This window comes from Myotis daubentonii, chromosome 1 (genome assembly GCF_963259705.1).
Source record: "Myotis daubentonii chromosome 1, mMyoDau2.1, whole genome shotgun sequence".
Classification (NCBI taxonomy): domain Eukaryota; kingdom Metazoa; phylum Chordata; class Mammalia; order Chiroptera; family Vespertilionidae; genus Myotis; species Myotis daubentonii.
The window spans coordinates 1102062-1120793 of record NC_081840.1 but is presented as its reverse complement, the minus strand read 5'-3'; the positions used below and the strand labels follow the sequence as shown (position 1 = coordinate 1120793).

Genomic DNA, 18732 nt, shown 5'->3' with positions numbered 1-18732 from the left:
CATTTTTCTGTTTTATTAGATAGGATGTTTACTTTGAATTTATATTAGTTCACACAAACACTCCATCCATGCTTTTGTTCCAGCCCTCCCGTCCAGTTTAAGAACCCATTGTGGCCCTCGAGTCAAAAAGTTTGCCCACCCCTGCTCTATCCCCTGAGCCAAACCAGCTAGGGCTGGCCTCCTTCTTATTTCTCGTCCATGATGTTTCTTCAGAGCAATATGCTAGTGTTTGTGTTGCAGGACACATGGAGTGACAAGATGCTGAGTCTTGGGTGCTTTGGTCTGAGGTTTTTTACCTTCTTTGTTTTAGGGGCTTTCTCACAACATATTGGTGAACATTATCTTCTTTAGAGATATTGAAAGGTTTGCGGCTTCTGCCCACTCTTTTGGGCTTCAGGTGATGAGACAAAGTGGTATCAGTGAGACCAGGAATGTCTTTCTTTCCTCTTTTTACAATGACCAGGTTGAGAGCACTGAGATTGCATCTACAGTGCAACCCCAAACAGATTTGCGCCTCCTTTATCCAGCTCTCCAGGCATGACCTTTCCTCCGTAGCAGGTGGACATGGGTCAAGACACCCTTCTTTATGGGTAACCTTGTTGGCAGTTCCCACCTCTGTTAAGCCACACAAGCCTTCCACTCTTCACCCAGAATGTCAGCACCAACTTCTGTGCCACACGCTTTTCATAAAAGGTACGAAGTTTGTGTTTATTATCTGCTTCAGTGAGTTTCTGATAGTGGCTAGGAAAAAGATATTCAGCTTCATCCAGAAGTAGCCGACTGCTTCCAAGTGCCATGATAAAGAGCTGGATGTTGTCTTTTGATGCACAGAATTTAAAATTTTTCATCAAGTTCAATTTGTCTTTTTTCCTTTTGTTACTTGTACCTTTGGTGTCATATCCAAGTGATCATTGCCAAATCTAATGTGAAGCTTTTGCCCTGTTTTCTTCTAAGAGTTTGATAGGTGTAGGTCTTACATTTATAATTATTGATCCTCTTTGAGCTAATTTTTGTATATGATGTTAGCTAAGAATCCAATTTCACTCTTTTGCATATAGATGTTTGTTTTTCTCAGCACCATTTCTAGAATATTATTTTGAAATGAATTGTTCAGTTATTTTTGCACTTACCAGTTTATTTCTAATATGGCAAATATCTAGATATAACCCACATTTGGGGTCACCAATAATCTTAAGAGTAGAAAGGGGACTAAAATTTTTTATACCTGTTGACATAGAGACTCTTTGAGCATTTTTTCCAGACTTTGGCTGCAACCCCTTTCTTCACTGGTACTTCTTATTAGGTCTCTTTTCTGAAGGATGCACAGTAGGAAACACAGCCTCACCGATATGAGGCAAGAAGAGCATTTGTTGTCATGGATCTTAGGTGCAAAGCAGAGCTATGTCTCCCTCTTATGTTTCCTTCTATCATCTTCTGTTGTAACCCCTCTCCCCCATCCTGGATGCCTATAGTTTCTAGAAATCGTATATAATAAAAGCCTAATGTGCTAAGTGTCCAATCGTCCGATTGTCTGTTCAACCAATAAAAGCATAATGTGCTAATGATATACTAAGGCTGTTCAACCGCTCACTATGATGTGCACTGACCACCAGGAGGCAGACACTCCGACTGGTAGGTTACCTTGCTGCTGGGATCCAGCCAATTGGGACTGAGACAGGCTGGGCACACCCTGGAGCCCTCCCGCAGTCCCTCCCCGGATGGCCAACCTCCTGTGTCCCTCCCCGGCCCTGATCGTGCACTGGTGGGGTCCCTTGGCCTGGCCTGCACCCTCTCGCAATCCAGGACCCCTCGGGGGATGTCGGAGAACTGGTTTTGGCCTGATCCCGCAGGCCAGGCCGAGGGACCCCACTGGTAAACGAATTCGTGCACTGGGCCTCTAGTCACTTTATAAAAGAAATGACAAACTGACCAGATGAGGATGCTGGTATAGGTGTACTTAGTCAGTTATCTATATACTACAGGCCTGATGCACAAATTTGTGCACGGGTGGGGCCTCTTGCCCTGGCTGGTGATTGGGGCAATTGGGGCCGTCTCGCCCATTCTCGATTGGGGCTGATCGGGGCCAGCTGATGCAGAGTAGGGACTGCAGAAGGTTGGCTGGCTGTGAGAGGTTGGCTGTGAGAGTGCACTGACCACTAGGGGGCAGCTCCTGCGTTCAGCACATATCCCCTGGTGGTCAGTGCACATCATAGTGACCAGTTGACCAGTCATAACAGTCACTTAGGCTTTTATATATCCTTCTATATAATAAAAGGCTAATATGCAAATTGTCCCCTCGAGAGTTCGACCACTTGCTATGACGTATACTGACCACCAGGGAGTGGTGCGGAATGAAGGAAGGCCCTGGCCGGTAGCCAGCAGCAAGGGGAAGGAAGGCCCCGGCTGGCAGCCAAACATCCCCGATGGGCTCTGATCTCCAGCCAGGCCTAGGGACCCTACCCATGCCTGAATTTCTTGCACTGGGCCTCTAGTATAGATATAAAAGCTCAAGCGACTGTTCGACCATTCAACCAGTAGCTATGATAAGCGGTGACCACTAGGGGGCACACACTCTGACCAATAGAGGAGGGAGCCCGATTCCTCGTGGAATCAGCCGTGGGTTAGGTTGCTGCTGGGGCACTGTTGGCCCTGAATCTGCTTCACCCACACCCCAGACCCAGAGATCGGATTTGGCCCAATCCCCGTAGGCCAGGCTGAGGGACCCCACCGGTGCACCAATGAATCTGTGCACCAGGCCTCTAGTTTAAGATAAGAGATGCATAGTAACTAGAAGATATAGTTGAGGTGTGTGTGTGTGTGTGTGTGTGTGTGTGTGTGTGTCTGTCTGTCTTGGTGTCTTGTTTTTAGACTGCCTGGGGTGTACGCATCTCTTTTGACCCATTTGTTACCTTTGTTTGTTTCATTTGGTTAGTCTACAGATTGGTCTGGAACTACGTAGTCTCTTTCCTTCTTTAACTGCCTAAAGGGCTTTTCTATTTAAAACACACACACACACACACACACACACACACAAACTATAGTTGGCATCAGTATTAGCTTCAGGTGTACAACATAGTGCAGTGGTTCTCAACCTGTGGGTCGTGACCTCTTTGGCGGTCAAACGACCCTTTCACAGGGGTTGCATAAGACCATCCTGCATATCAGATATTTACTTATGATTCATAACAATAGCAACATCACAGTTATGAAGTAGCAACGAAAATAATTTTATGGTTGGGTCACAACATGAGGAACTGTATTTAAAGGGCCAGAAGGTTGAGAACCACTGACATAGTGGTTCCACATTACCTTCCCATGTGATTAGCACACTAACTCTAGTAACCATTTTCCACTGTGCAGTGATCTCCCTATTATTGACTGTATTCCCCTTAACTTTTTTCACCCATCCCTTCACTTCCTACCCACCTACCCCAGCAACGATCAGTTTGTTCTTTGTTTTTATGAGTCAGGTTTTGTTTATTTACTTGTTTTGATTTTTTTTTTTTAGCTCCACATATGAGTGAAATCATGCAGTATTTATCTTTTTCCGTTTGACTCATTTCCACTTAGCATAATACCCTCCAGATCCTATCCATGCTGTTGCAAATTTCATTCTTTTTTATTGCTGAGTAATATTCCAGTCCCTGTGTGTGTGCGCGCACGTGTGTGCATGTGTGTAATCACATCTTCTTTATCCATTCATCTGTTGATGGACATCTAAGTTACTTCCATATTCTGGCTATTGTAAATAGTGCGGCAGTGAATATAGGGATGCATATATTTTCTATCTTTTTAATAAAATGTTTTGCCCTGGCAGGCTAGCTCAGTTGGTTAGAGTGTCCTCCTAATGCACCAAAGTTTCAGATTCAGTCTCCAGTCAGGGCATATAACAGGAATCAGCCAAAGAATGCATAAATAAATGGAACAGCAAGTTGATCTTTCTCACTGTCAAATCAATTAATAAAATAGTTTAAAAAATTTTGTTAAGTTTTCATATTCAACAGCAACCTGTTTGTTCATATATTTACTCAGTTCCCACTGTGTGCAAGGCATTCTGGGCTGTATAAACCTATAAAAGCTGTGGTTCCTGCCCTTGCATCGTGGAGTCCAATATAACTATAATGTTAGTAAATAGTGAATAGATTTGTTGCATTGCCATACATTTTGAGAAGTGTTTTCATTGTGTAATCTCTCTTGTTAATTTTTGGTTTGTGAGATCTTTTTTCCTTGTCTATAGATGTCTTCATTTAAACTGTTATAATAGTACCCTTATTTGCATAAAGTCCCTGTTTTCAATTTTAAGATATTTATTAAAAAATCTTATTACAATGCTAAACTAGGTTTTGAGGTTTGTTTACTTGCTTTTTAACATTACTACATGTCTGGGCACTTATAAAAATTATTACCAGTCTGTAAGTACCAACTTCTTAAAACCCATAAATTTTATTAATTTATTTTTTTCTAGGTTGCAATAAAAATAATTGACAAAACTCAGTTGAATCCAACAAGTCTACAAAAGGTAAGATTGGTCCAGTATCCAGTACTTTTTAAATGATTTTCAGTGCTAATTGCCATCTAATTTGCCTCTTAAATACCTCTACTGGTATTTTACTTACTGTGTTTTAGTACAGTAAAGCTTTGTATTCCTCAAAAGAATGCAACTTAAATGTAGCATTGTATAAATGTAGTATTAATTGGATTTTTTTCCTTCAGTTGAAGATAATGCTTTTTAATGTTCTTAGTAGCAAACTGAAGGCTGTACTTTTAAATTGAATGTTCTATTTTTTTTTTTTTAAATACATTTTATTGATTTTTCACAGAGAGGAAGGGAGAGAGATAGAGAGAGTTAGAAACATCAATGAGAGAGAAACATCGATCAGCTGCCTCTTGCACATCCCCCACCGGGGATGTGCCCACAACCCAGGTACATGCCCTTGACCGGAATCGAACCCGGGACCTCTCAGTCCGCAGGCCGACGCTCTATCCACTGAGCCAAACCGGTCTCGGCTAAATTGAATGTTCTAAATAATGATTAGAATAGAGTTTTTAAAAATAATACAGAACCACATATTTTCATATAATTCATTTTTAGTCAGCATTCATTATACACTGTGTAACTAATACATAGATCTTCAAAGTCAGCATTTTGGCTTTATTAAACTCACACGAGGTCAAATAAAGGAGTGTGGATTAATTCATATAAAAGGAATACTGAATGGTAGTTGGAACAACATGTCTGTAATACACTGTTGCCATTTATGTCACCTAGTAACCCAGGAGTTCTAAGCCTGGTGCATGTTAGACTCATCTGGGCCTTTTCAAAGCCCTGATGACTGGCCCACAGGAGAAATTGAATCGTTCGTGTAGGGCCTGGGCGTAGGCATTTCACTGGTGCATTCTGCAAATGATTGATAATCTTTATAATGAGATCTAGTATTTTTATTGGTTTTTGTTTTTTGTTTTAATTGATTTCAGAGAGGAAGGAAGAGGGAGAGAGAGGTAGAAACATCCATGATGAGAGAGAATCATGGATTGGCCGCGTCCCGCAAGTCCCCCACTGGGGATGGAGCCCACAACCCAGGCATCTGCCCTTGACTGGAATCGAACCCAGGACCCTTCAGTTCGCAGGCCAATGCTCTCTCCACTGAGTTAAACCAGCCAGGGCTATTTTTCGTTTTTAAAAGGCTTTTTATATATTGCATTTGATTTTTAGATTTGGCCTAGGGAGGTGGGTGATACAGAGACATTGCATTAGACAAGAAGTCCTGAATTTTACTCTTGGCTGTGACAGCCAAATATGTAACTTAACCATGAGCAGGTCACTTAATTTTCTGGACCTTAGCCTTCTTATATTTAAAATGGAGATAATTTCATCTTCTCGGGATGGATTATTAATGAAATAATGGGTATTATGAAAGCTTTGTAAATGGCAAAGCGTTGCACATTTAAGATACTGTAAGTATAATGCTTTGTGTACGTTCCTAACGTATTCCTGATGGTTATTTTCCATTTATGTCATGAGAATTTTTAAGCCTTGTTCATGTGTGAGGTGGGGAGGGAGGTAGACTTTACCTTGCACTAAAAATTGTATTTAAACACGTGGTTCTGAAAGGCATAGTGGGCCTTAAGGATTTTCAAGGTGGCCCTGGAACAGATTCAAAAATTCCAGTCCTTTGTTCTGAAGATGAAATTGTATTTATGTCCTTAAACTTTTATTTCTTTATATAGCTAAGGACTTTTGGTACTAACTAAAACTAAGCATATAAACAAGTTTACTGAGTATTCGTGTTCAGAATTCAAATGATGTTACAAATCTCCCACTGTCCTTGTAGGTAACTGGAATTCTAGCAGTTTTCTATTGAGAATTTAAAATACGTTTTTATTGGTTTTTAGAGAGGAAGGGAGAGGGAGAGAGAGAGAAACATCAACTGGTTGCCTTTGGCCCACTCCCTACTGGGGATCGAGCCCTAAACCCAGGCATGTGCCCTGGGAATTGAACCAGTGACCTCTTGGTGTACCGGATGACACTAAACCCCCTGAGCCACACTGGCCAGGGCTCTAGGGGAGAATCCTTCCTATCTAATAAAAGAAAAACATGGTAATTAGCGTACGACCGCTACCCTTCCTATTGGCTAATCAGGGAGATATGCAAATTAACTACCAGCTGAGATGGCGGCCAGCAACCAGGCAGCTTGAAACTAATAGGAGGCTTGCTTGCTTCATTGACGGAGGAAACCAACGTTCGCCGCCTGCCTTGCCAGCCTCTGAGCCTGCAGTTTGAAACATTGTAACAAATATAGAAGCTAAACAAAACCCCAGAAACATGCTTTCAGCGAGCCGGAGCCGGGATCTCAGAGCTGGAGTTATACATTGTTTCGATTATAGAACCCAAACAAACCAGATACCTGCTTTCAGCAGCAGAGGCCTCAGAGCTGGAGCCAGAGCTAAAGCTGGCCCAGAATAAAAAAGAAAAAAGAACAAAAGGAGCAGTTGGGAGCTTCAGCCCTCAGCCCCTCACCCAGACTGGCCAGGCACCCCAGTGGGGACCCCCACCCTGAAGGGTGTGTGACCAGTTGCAAACAGCCATCATCCCCTCACCCAGGCTGGCCAGGCACCCCAGTGGGGACCCCCACCCTGAAGGGTGTGTGACCAGCTGCAAACAGCCATCATCCCCTCGCCCAGGCTGGCCAGGCACCCCAGTGGGGACCCCCACCCTGATCCAGGACACCCTTCAGGGCAAACCAGCCGGCCCCACCCATGCACCAGGCCTCTATCCTATATAGTAAAAGGGTAATATGCCTCCCAGCACCGGGATCAGCGGAGTCAAGAGGCCTCCCCGGCACAGGGATCAGCATGACAGGGGGCAGCGCCCAAACCCCCTGATCGCCCTGCGGCTCTGTGTGACAAGGGGCAAGGCCACAACCTCCCTATCCGCCCTGCTCTGTTCATGACAGGGGAAGGCGCCCCAACCTCCTGATCAGCCCTGCTCTGTGCCTGATACGGGGGAGCTCCCTAACCCCCTGATCGCCCTGCGGCTCTGTGTGTGACAGGGTGCGGCGCCCCCTCCCCCCGCCCCCCTCACGGGCCCTGCTCTGTGTGTGATGGGGTAGAGCCATAACCTCCCCATCGGCCCTGCCCTGAGTGTGAGAGTGGCAGCGCCCCAACCCACTGATTGGCCCTGCTCTGTGGGTGATAGAGGGTGGCGCCCCAACCCCCGCCCCCCCCCCCCCACAGGCCCTGCTCTGTGTGTGACGGGGTAGAGCCCTAACCTCCCCATCGGCCCTGCCCTGAGTGTGACAGTGGCGGCGCCCCAACCCCCTGATCGATCTGCTCTGTGGGTGATAGAGGGCGGCGCCCCAACCCCCTGATCTACCCTGCTGTGTGTGTGACAGGGGGCAGTGCCCCAACTCCCCTATCAGCCCTACTCTCTGAGTGACGGGGGAGCTCCTCAAACCCCTGATGGGCCCTGCTCTGTGCGTGACACGGGGGAGCTCCCCAACCCCCTGATTGACCCTGCTCTGTGCGTGATGGGGTGGCGCTGCAACCTCCCCATCGACCCTGCTTTGAGTGTGACGGGGCGGTGCCCCAACCCCCCAATCGGCCCTACCCTGAGCGTGACTGGGGGTGGTATTGCAACCTCCCCATCCGCCCTGCTCTGTGCATGACAGGGGGCGGCGCCCCAACTCCCCAGTCGGCCCTGCTCTGAGCCCGACCAGGGGCTGCACCTAGGGATTGGGCCTGCCCTCTGCCACCCAGGAGCAGGCCTAAGCCAGCAGGGCGTTATCTCCCGAGGGTTCCCAGACTGCGAGAGGGCATAGGCCAGGCTGAGGGACCCCCCCCCCCCTTCCCCCCGAGTGCACAAATTTTTGTGCACCGGGCCTCTAGTTTTATCATAATACTTTCTTGAGCTGGTTATAATTTTTCCTTCTTTGTCGCTTGCTTTTTTCATTATTCTTGGCTATAGTTTTTAATTGCTATACTTTTATTATTGTTATTATTATTATTGTTATTAAAATTACTGTTTGTCCTATCATTATCAGTTTAGTACATGATAAGTTGCCTGGTTAGCCTGATAGTGTGATTATGCAAATTTGCATCACCATTAATTTTGGCACATAAGACTTTGAGATTGTTTGTCATGTAGTTCAAGTATGAGCCATCCACAAAAGACTTATCGGTCCAAGTTAGATAAATTGGTAAGTGTAATGTTTTCGGTTTATAGGGCAGTGTTTTATTTATTTATAAACATTTTTAAATTTATTTCAGAGAGGGAGAGATAGAAACATCAATGATGAGAGAGACTCATTGATCAGCTGCCTCCTGCGCATCCCACACTGGGACCTGATCCTGCAGCCCAAGCATGTGCCCTGACCAGGAATCAAACCATGACCTCTTGGATCATAGGTCGACGTTCAACCACTAAGCCATGCCGGCTGGGCGGGTATTGTTTTAAATCGTGTGTATAAGTTTGTATTCTTTTCTTATAAATTAGAAGCATTCTATATTTCTTTCAAATTCTTTACTGAGTTCATTTTCCATGGGAAAATAGTAGGGTGGAGTGGACCTGGCATATTTGACCCCCCCCTTTTTTTAGATTGTCACCCTAGGGTGTGTTTATTGATTTGAGAGAGACAGACAGACAGACACGGCATGAGAGAGACACATCGAATGGTTGCCTCTCGTATGTGCCCCAACTGGGGACCAAACCCGCAACCTAGGGATGTGCCCTGACTGGGAATCTAATCCAAGACCATTCAGTGCATGGGACAATGCTCCAACCAACAGAACCACATTGGCCAGGGCACATCTTTGGCCTTTCTTAAAAAATATATTTTTATTGATTTCAGAGAGGAAGGGAGAGGGAGAGAGAAAGAAACATCAATAATGAGAGAGAATCATTGACCACCTGCCTCCTGCACACCCCACACTGGGGATCGAGCCCACAACCCGGGCATGTGCCCTGATCAGGAATCAAACTGTGACCTCCTGGTTCATAGCTTGATGCTCAACCACGGAGCCATGCTGGCTGGGCTCTTTGGCCTTTTAATAGTAGTTCTTTCAGCCTTTTTTCTTCCTCAGTACCAATCACACATCAAGAACAGCTCTCTTTTTATATATATATATTATTGATTTTTTTTTACAGAGAGGAAGGGAGAGAGAGATAGTTAGAAACATCGATGAGAGAGAAACATCGATCAGCTGCCTCTTGCACACCCCCCTACTGGGGATGTGCCCGCAACCAACCAAGGTACATGCCCCTGATCGGAATCGAACCTGGGACCTTTCAGTCCACAGGCCGACGCTCTATCCACTGAGCCAAACCGGTTTCGGCAACAGCTCTCTTTATATTGTGCTTTTAAGCCCTGGTGCATGGAGCACAGCCTTAGAAGCTAGCAGTCACTTTAAGGAACACTGCCATCAACAATATGTAATTTTTTTATCCTGCCACTACCCAAAAATGTGGACTGGCTTATTAAGGCAGCTTTTGAACACAGGTGTTAAAATCGTGTCAGTTGCAAAGTATTCACAATATTCAGGCTGACACATTGATTTAATAAGTATGAGATTCTAGTAAGAGGTGTATTTTTCTCCACTGGAAAATTTTCCCCTTACCACTGTCTTTTAGGGCAACCTTTAAAGATCTCTATAATTTTGTATACATATGATGGTTTTAAAACAGCATGAATAATAAAAAGTCTCCTTCCTGGTTTTGCAAAGTCACTTTTAGCTTTGATTTGGTTATGTGCAGGTAATCTTGCTGGGTCTGGTCCTTATTAAATCTGAATCTATCATTAAGAAGTAAGTAAGGGCTCATTTTTTTTAAAGTGTAGCTTACCTTTTTAAAAATACTAGACTTTATTAAGACATGCCAGTATGCTAAGTGTAATCCATCCAAAGTTATGAACATTCCTTTCCGTCTTGGAGTGGACTGTTGTTAACATGAAGAGAGGGGAGCATAAGTATGGTTAGGAACACAGTGAAGCCATGCTGAATGGATCCACACCAGGCTTCAACCCGGCCTTGCTGTGACAAGTCACTTAACCTCCTTGGTCTTAGTTTTTTCATTTGTCAGATGGGAATAATAAAGTACCTCATAGGGCCGTAGTGAGAATTAAATAAAGTAACATTCAAAACCCCTTGGAAGAGCTGAGGATAGTACGTGGCACAGGATAAGGACTGTTTGCCATTATTGTGCATCCTGCTGAAAATTAGGTTTTTGTTGTCTTGGTTTTGGGGAGTGGGAGATGTTTTTGTTTACAGTTTTCCCCTCACGGGAAATAAGTAAAGCTTAAAATTGAATGGTAGATTCTAGCCAGGTCTCTTGTGGGACATGATTGCTGTAGACTACTTCTGATATCCGCTAATATTTTAGCATTTATTATATACTGAGCACTGTTGTAAGTGTATTACCCATATTAACTTGTTGTATTAGTTTGCTCAAGCTGCTATAACAAAATACCATAGACTGGCAGACTTAAACAACAGACATTTATTTATTTTGCACAGTTGTAGAGGCTGAGAAGTCCCAGATCAGGATGCCAACATGGTTGGGTTCTGGTGAGAGTTCTCTTTCTGTTGCAGCCTTCCCACCATGTCTAGGGCTGGGGGTGCACAGCACCAGTGCACGCGAGCATACTCTGGTATCTCTACTATAAGGGCACTGAGCCCATCATGCGGGCCTATCCTCATGGTCTCATCTAAACCTACTCAATTCCCAAATGGCCCATCTCCAAATACTGTCACCTTGTGGGTTAGGGTTTTAACATGTGAATTTGTGGGGAACAAAATACATTCTTTGTATTCATTTGATCTTTCCAGTTTCATGAGGTTGTAAAGTTCTATTATTCAGGAAATAGATGCCAGAGGGATAAACTAACCCGCCCAAAGTCCCCTAACTGGTAAGTGATGGGTACCCAGGCAGTCATTCTTTGATAGGCATAGTTGACATTGAGTCAAGCATTGATGAATTCTAAATGAAACATGTTTGCCACAGTTCAGACCATAGAGCACTTGTGCTAAGCAGTATCCTGGCACCACTATTGTATATGAATGCATAGGAATTCATTGTCATTAATACTAGAGCCTGTGCCTCCCATGCTCTTACACATATAGGCCTTAAACTTTTTCACAGTAGCTGGTCTGATAGGTATTTTTTCTTCTTCATACTCTGTTTCTTCAGTATTCTTACCGTGCTGCTTTCCAGTGAGGAGACAGCCTGAGAAGTGGGTGTAGTCCAGCTCTCCGGTCAGTAAGTGATGGAACAAAGATGCAGATATTGGTCTGACTGAAACATGGGCTCTTTTCATCCTGTTGTGCCACCTTACTGTAACTGAATTGCCCTCATTCGGGGTTTATAAAATCTTGGATAGGAACTAACCTGAGGTTTTCCTTCTTAGTAGCTATAAAGAAGGTAGTTAAGCCCACCTACCTGGTGTGGCTCAGTGGTTGAGCGTCGACCTATGAACCAGGAGGGCACAGTTCGGTTCCCTGTCAGGGCACATGCCCAGGTTGCGTGTTTTATTCCCAGCCGGAGGCAGCCGATAAATGATTCTCTGTCATCATTGAGTTTCTATATCTCCCTCTCCCTTCCTCTCTGAAATAAAAAAAAAATTTTTTTAAATAAAGTGGTTAATAGTTTCAAGTTTGGAGGAATATTTCAGGTACTTAAGAGAAGTAGGCCTGGGGGAGGGGGAGAAGAAAGGGGGGGAGTTGAGAGGGAGGAAGATATAGGAGTGTTAAATGGTGATGGAAAGAGACTTGACTTGAGGTGGTGAACACATAATACAGTGTACAGGTGATGTGTTGTGGAATTGTGTACCTGAAACCTGTATAATTTTGTTAACCAGCGTCATTTCAGTAAATTCAGTTTAAAAAGAGAGAAGCAGACCTTGTACCCCAAAGACCTTGTACCTTCCCTTCCAAAAATTGCATGAGCCATGCTTTTATGCAGGTGTGTTTATTTATGCACTCATTAATTTAACACTTATTATTAAACACCTGCTATATGCCAGGCACTGTTCTAAGCACTGTGGACACAGCATTGAACCAAATGGAAGTTTTTGCTTTCATGGAATTGACATCTGGAAAGGGTCCCCAGGCCCAGTACCAGCATGTGTGTGGAGGCCTCCCCACACCAAGAAGCAATTTTCCAATGCCAGCCAGGGTGTCTGATAATTCAAGTAAATTCTGACCCGATCTACTCGGAGGCAGAATCAGATTTGGCGGGTAAAGGGTTCAGTCCCATAACACTGCCCTCCACCTCAGATGCCTGTGCTTCTACTGACCAACTACAAATGTATTGTTGGTTCCAACGATCCCTTCTGGGCTCACAGAACTCAAGAAATCCTGGTTACCCACTAGGTTACTGATTTATTGCAAAGGATGGTAAAAGATACGATACCAACAGTGAGATGAAAAGATACATAGGACTGCTGACTCTGAACCCACGTGGTTTGCAGTAAGTTTTACGTCCGCCTTGAAGGATCTAAATATTTTCACCAAGTAACAAAGAATGGAAAGACCTTTGCAGCTGTCACTGCAGTGTTGACACTGGCGTTCTCAGTGTTGGTGCACACGTAGGCTGAGCAGCAGAGGCAGTGGGGGCTACGCAGGCCTGGGGGGTTATGCAAAGCAGTATGGGGCCCTGAACTAGAGGACTGTGAGCTGGAGGTTATGTCAGCCAGGCCAAGAGCCTTGAATGCCTCAGCCCTTCTAAGGAACGTCCATCTGTGGAGTAAAATTGTCAGTGATTCCCTAGCCTTCCTCTGGGTTCATATGACTGAGATTTTGTTGTTCAGTGTTCTTGGTGGCAGAAACTCAAATGTCAACATACTGTGACACGATGACTTTACTGTAGGATTGACACGGTGAATCCCTGTGTCAACACTGCAGTAATCAAGTGGTTTCTTAAACTGCAACCATTTAATTAAAAACAAATTTGTAACGTAATGAAATAATTGATTTTTTAAATGTATATTATGGTAGCTGGTTAGTTAGCCAGCTTTAAACACATTAGGAATGCAGGCCGCTCCTTACTCTGCCATCTTTTCCAGTGTCAGATGCTCTATTTATTAGCTTTTTTTCTTTTCATTTGCTCTAGCATCGGACTGTCTTTTAGAAACTTATAGAGGTTAAATCTACTACTGCAAACATAGCAAGCTTATTTTGGGTCTTGGTTCAGTCTCCTGAGTAAATACTTCGCTTCTTGGGCCAGCCCCAGGAATAATTGCCTTCAGCATAGGCCTAGTTTATTTCATGTGTATTGTTGATTTTTTTTTTTCTTACCTGAATTTATTTGATTTGTGTTAATACTGGTTTTCTACCATAATTCCAGTCTATTGGGGTATTTTTTAAAATAATGAGTCTTTGTATTAGCTATCACTTCTAGTTCAATGCTGTATAAATTGGACAAGGAAATTCATTAAGTTAAACTATCTGACCAGGCCCTTTAGTGGAGAATACACCCTTTAGTTGATCCTGCTGGCCCAGTAGTAAAGCATTTTTCGAGTAAAGTGCAAGCACCATTCTGCAATCTAGACTTTCAGTAAGAGAGAAAGGGAACTCCCCATGTTTTAAAAAATTTAATCAAAATTATTAAGGACAAAAAAAAAGAATGAACATTAATTTCAAATCTATGCTAAATATACAGTAGGTTGCCAAATGATTATTGAAGCATTATTGACTCTGTATGAGCCCCAACCAGGGCCAGGGATTGAACCGTGCTCTTGACCAGGAATCGAACCTTCCAATCCAGCCGTGGGCAAACTATGGCCCGCGGCTTTTGAAATGAATAAAACTAAAAAAAAAAAAAAAAAGACCGTACCCTTTTATGTAATGATGTTTACTTTGAATTTATATTAGTTCACACAAACACTCCATCCATGCTTTTGTTCCAGCCCTCCGGTCCAGTTTAAGAACCCATTGTGGCCCTCGAGTCAAAAAGTTTGCCCACCCCTGTCCAATCCTTTGGTCCTTGAGTCAACACTCTAACCATTGAGAAAACCAGCCAGGACTAGATTATTTTTATCAGGGTTTTGGTTTCTTTTGCGGAGAAATCCTGCTTACACCCACTCAGGCTTTTTTCTTTTTAAAGTCGGTGTTTGTTTTGGAGCCACTGTCAGTGCTTAGGGTTCTGTAGCCATGCGGCCTATTTGGCATCTCAGGGCATCTGAGTCGTGGGTCAGATCAGGGAGCTGAGTAATTTGGAGGCAGAGGACCAGCCCATGCTTTTCATGTGGCCCACGATGGAACTGCTTGTGCTGCTACCACCGCTGGCTTATGTGGGGCACTTTGCTTCAGCCTCCTTAAACCAGTTGTTTCCGCCTAGCTGTGCATTAAAATCATCGTGGAATTTCAAAAACCAAAAACAACTTGGGGTGGTGAACACATAATACAATAGGCAGAGGATGTAGTATAGAATTGTATACTTGAAATTTATATAATTTTATTAAGATCATCCGAGTAAATCCCGTTAAAAATAAATAAATTTACCATATAATATTTAAAAAATGTTTCCTTAAAAATCCATCTACACCCCACCCCCCCAAATCCCCAGAGGTCCTGGCTGGATGGCTCCAGGATGAGTCTGAGGGATCCCCAATGCACAGCCCAGGTGAGAATGGCCCCTAGACTTCCTTTGGTTCCCCTCAAAGTTAGTCATTTCCCTTCCCTTCCTAAAGCTAACCTCCCCCAGTGTCCTAAGTCTTAGACTGCTGCCACTGATGACTGTTTCCTCCTCTCTCCGACTCTCCTGGGAATGACTCCTTACCCAGTAGCTTCACTTCTTTCCTTCCCCTTCCCCATCAGGTGAAGCACAAGTCATTTTCATTGAACAAGTCTATTCATCTTTTCCTGTCTTAATACCTTCCTCTTTTCATGTTGACTTGTAGCAGGCTAACAATTCGGGCCATTAAGAAAAGTGGTTATTAGTCCTGAATATTATTGACAATCTGGCATCTGTATTGGGATCAGTGTGATGGATCTGGTACACTGATAGAAACAGAGTGTGGTAAGTGAAATTGAAGACAAGTCCTTCTTGATTATACATATTTGATGTATTGAGACTAAAAATGGATGTATATTTATTTTTTTAAAAAAAATATGTATTTTTATTGATTTCAGAGAGGAAGGGAGAGGGAGAGAGAGATAGGAACATCAGTGATGAGAGAGAATCATTGATTGGCTGCCTCCTTCATGCCCCACACTGGGGATTGAGCCTGCAACCCGAGCATGTCCCCTTGACTGGAATCAAACCCGAGACCCTTCAATCCGCAGGCCGATGCTCCATCCACTGAGCCAAACCAGCTAGGAAAAAATAAATAAATAAATAATGGATGTATATTTCTTCATTGTCAGATTTCAAAAGCAGTAATAGAAATGGAAGAAAACCCAGCTTTGGGGCTGCTCCTGCCTTCTGGGAAACTTTTTAATTTATTGCCAGACTTATTTTCTCTTTGGCAGGAAATAATAAGAAGCTTGATATTAAGAGTAGATTGAGAATTGAGAATATTAGAATTTATTTTTAATTGTACTAGTGATTCATTGGGCTATTTTTTTCTCAAATTATAAGAGAAAGTTTATTTAGAAAGTTACAAAGGTAGTAAAAATGAGCCAGTTGGGCTTCATAGGCTCAGGAAACAAGTTACAAAAGAAAGGCCCTTGGAGCTCAGGAAAGGGAAAGGCAAAGGTAGTGCACCAGGGGAGGAAGAGGGAGACCGCAGGGGGAGCGCGTGGTGCTAGTTTAGGAAAGTCACTGAAGAGCCAAATTTCTACATAGATTAAACTTAGAAACATAAATCTCTCTCTCTCTCTCTCTCTCTCTCTCTCTCTCTCTCTCTCTCTCTCTCTTTCTCTCTCTCTCTCTCTCTCTCTCTCTCTCTCTCTCTCTCTCTCTCACACACACACACACACACACACACACACACACACACACACAGGAATATTATTCAACCAGAAAAAAAGAAAAAGAGGAGGAAATCCTGCTATTTGCCACAACATGGATGGACTTAAGGACATTATTCTAAGTTAAGTCAGAAAGAGACAAATACTATATCTTCTTTATATGTGGAATCTTAAAAAACGAAACTCACAGAAACAGTGGTCGCCAGCGGTGGGGGTTGGGCGAAATGGGCAAATGGTGGTTAAAGGTATAAACAATTATAAGGTGGATAAGTTCTGGTGACCTAATGTGCAGCATGGTGACAGTAGCTAATATTACAGTGTTGTATTCTTGAAGGTTGCTATGAGAGTAGATTCATATGTTCTCACCATAACAATAACAACAAAATTATAATTTGTAAGGTGAAGAATGTGTTAACTTTATTGTGGTAAAGGTTTGATAATATATATGTGTATCAATTTACCACATTGTAAACCTAAAACTTACACAATATTATATGTCAGTTATATCTCATTAAAGCTGGGTGGGGGTATTTCCTGAGAGAAAAATAATTCTAACTTTAGAATTCTTTACCCAGCCAAACTGTCTCAATCAAATGTAGACAGAATCAAAACATCCTGAGTATGCAAGGTCTTAAAACCTAACCACTTACTTGCCCTTGCTCAGGAGCTGTTGGTATAGATTTCACCACAGCAAGAGGGACCAAGAAAGAGCAAAGCCTGGGATCCAGAACAGGAAGCCCTGCACAGTGGGTCTTGAGAACAGGACCAAGGCCTCCAGAGTATGAATATCTGCAAGGGAAAAGGGTTACTTGACTGTTGGAGAGATTTACACTTCTGCCACAAAGATTTACACTTCTGCCACAAAGTTTAAGGTGTGAATTAGTAAAGTGACAGGTACATAGCAAAACCTTAAGTGAACAAAAATAACTGAGGCAGTTGTTAGCTCCAGAGAAACAAAAAAATAACATTAAAAATTAAAACGTGGAAATATATTTCTGGCATGGTTGTAAATAATATTTATATGATGTAAATGTAGTAATTTAGCCAAATATAACTTATTAGGAGGAAGGAGGCATGGTTATGTGAGTTTGGAGGACAGGATATAAGAGCCAAATCTTCACTGCTCATATGAAGAAGTCAGTAGATAACATGGGACTAGGGCTAAAGAATCATTCAAAAAACCCCTTAAGCATGCTATTTTAGAAGTAAGGCAACAAATTTCCAGTGTTGCTGTTTTTTGGTATTTTTTGTTTTAATATTTTTTTATATGTTTTTGTTGATTTCAGAAGAAGAAGAGAGGTAGAAACATCAATGATGAGAATCATCAATCGGCTGCCTCCTGCACACACCCCCCTGGGGATCGAGCCCGAAATCTGGGCATGGTGCCCTGACTGGGAATCAAACCCTGACCTGGTTTAAGGGTTGATGCTCAACCACGAGCCACATCGGCTGGGTCGCAAATAAGTTTTGAAAGTGCTTGCCCTTGTGAACAAGGATTGGGGGTGGAGAGAGATACTACATTAGTTTGCCATTTTTTAAAATTATTATTATTATTATTATTATTATTATTATTATTATTATTATTATTATTATATTTTAATTGATTTCAGAGAGGGAGAGATAGAATCAATGATGAGAGAGAATCATTGATTGGCTGCCTGCTGCACGCCCCCCCACTGGGGACCTAATCCGCAACTTGGGCACGTGCCCTTGACCAGAATCAAACCCAGGACCCTTCAGTCTGCAGGCCAACGCTCTATCCACTGAGCCAAACTGCCCAGGGCTGTTTTTATTATTATTTAAAGATCAGGGATTTAAAAAAATACATGTTTTTATTGATTTCAGAGAGGAAGGGAGGGAGAGAGATTCCTTGATTGGCTGCCTCCTGCACACCCCACTCTGGGGATTGAGCTCCTAACCCAGGCATGTGCCCTGACCAGGAATCTAACTGTAATCTCCTGGTTCATAGGTTGATGCTTAACCACTGAGGCACGCCCGTCGGGCAGTAGTTTGCCTTTTAAAACTGTGTATATGTGCTACTTTTATAAATAAAAAATTAGAAAATGCCCTGGCTGGGTGGCTCAGTTGGTTGGAGTGTCATCCCGTACACCCGAAAAGGTTTTGGGTTTGATCCCCAGTCGGGTGCTTACGGGAGGCAACCAGTCGATGTTTCTTTCTTCCTTCTCTCTCTAAAATTAATAAAAGCATATCCTCAGGTGAGGATTAAAAAAAAAAATTTAGAACCCTGGCCTGTGTTTCTTATGGTTAGAGTGTCCATGGGTCCACACACCAAAGGATCACAGGGTTGCAGGATTCCCAGCTCCGCAGTTG

At 43.2% G+C, this 18732-nt stretch overlaps 1 protein-coding gene across 15 annotated transcripts in view; it reads left to right on the top strand.

Annotated features, from left to right (window-relative positions):
* Positions 1 to 18732, top strand: part of MARK3 (microtubule affinity regulating kinase 3) — a 109225-nt gene that overhangs the window by 31869 nt on the left and 58624 nt on the right. For 10 of the 15 annotated variants that reach the window (XM_059685319.1, XM_059685239.1, XM_059685248.1 and 7 more), the window contains one exon: positions 4466 to 4519. The exons of 2 other annotated variants lie outside the window; for them this stretch is intronic. In XM_059685319.1, the coding sequence (XP_059541302.1) occupies positions 4466 to 4519 (54 nt within the window). Of the gene's footprint in view, positions 1 to 4463; positions 4520 to 11680; positions 11746 to 15489; positions 15509 to 18732 lie in introns of those variants that run through there. 3 more of the 15 variants (XM_059685353.1, XM_059685337.1, XM_059685344.1) reach the window with 3 other exon arrangements.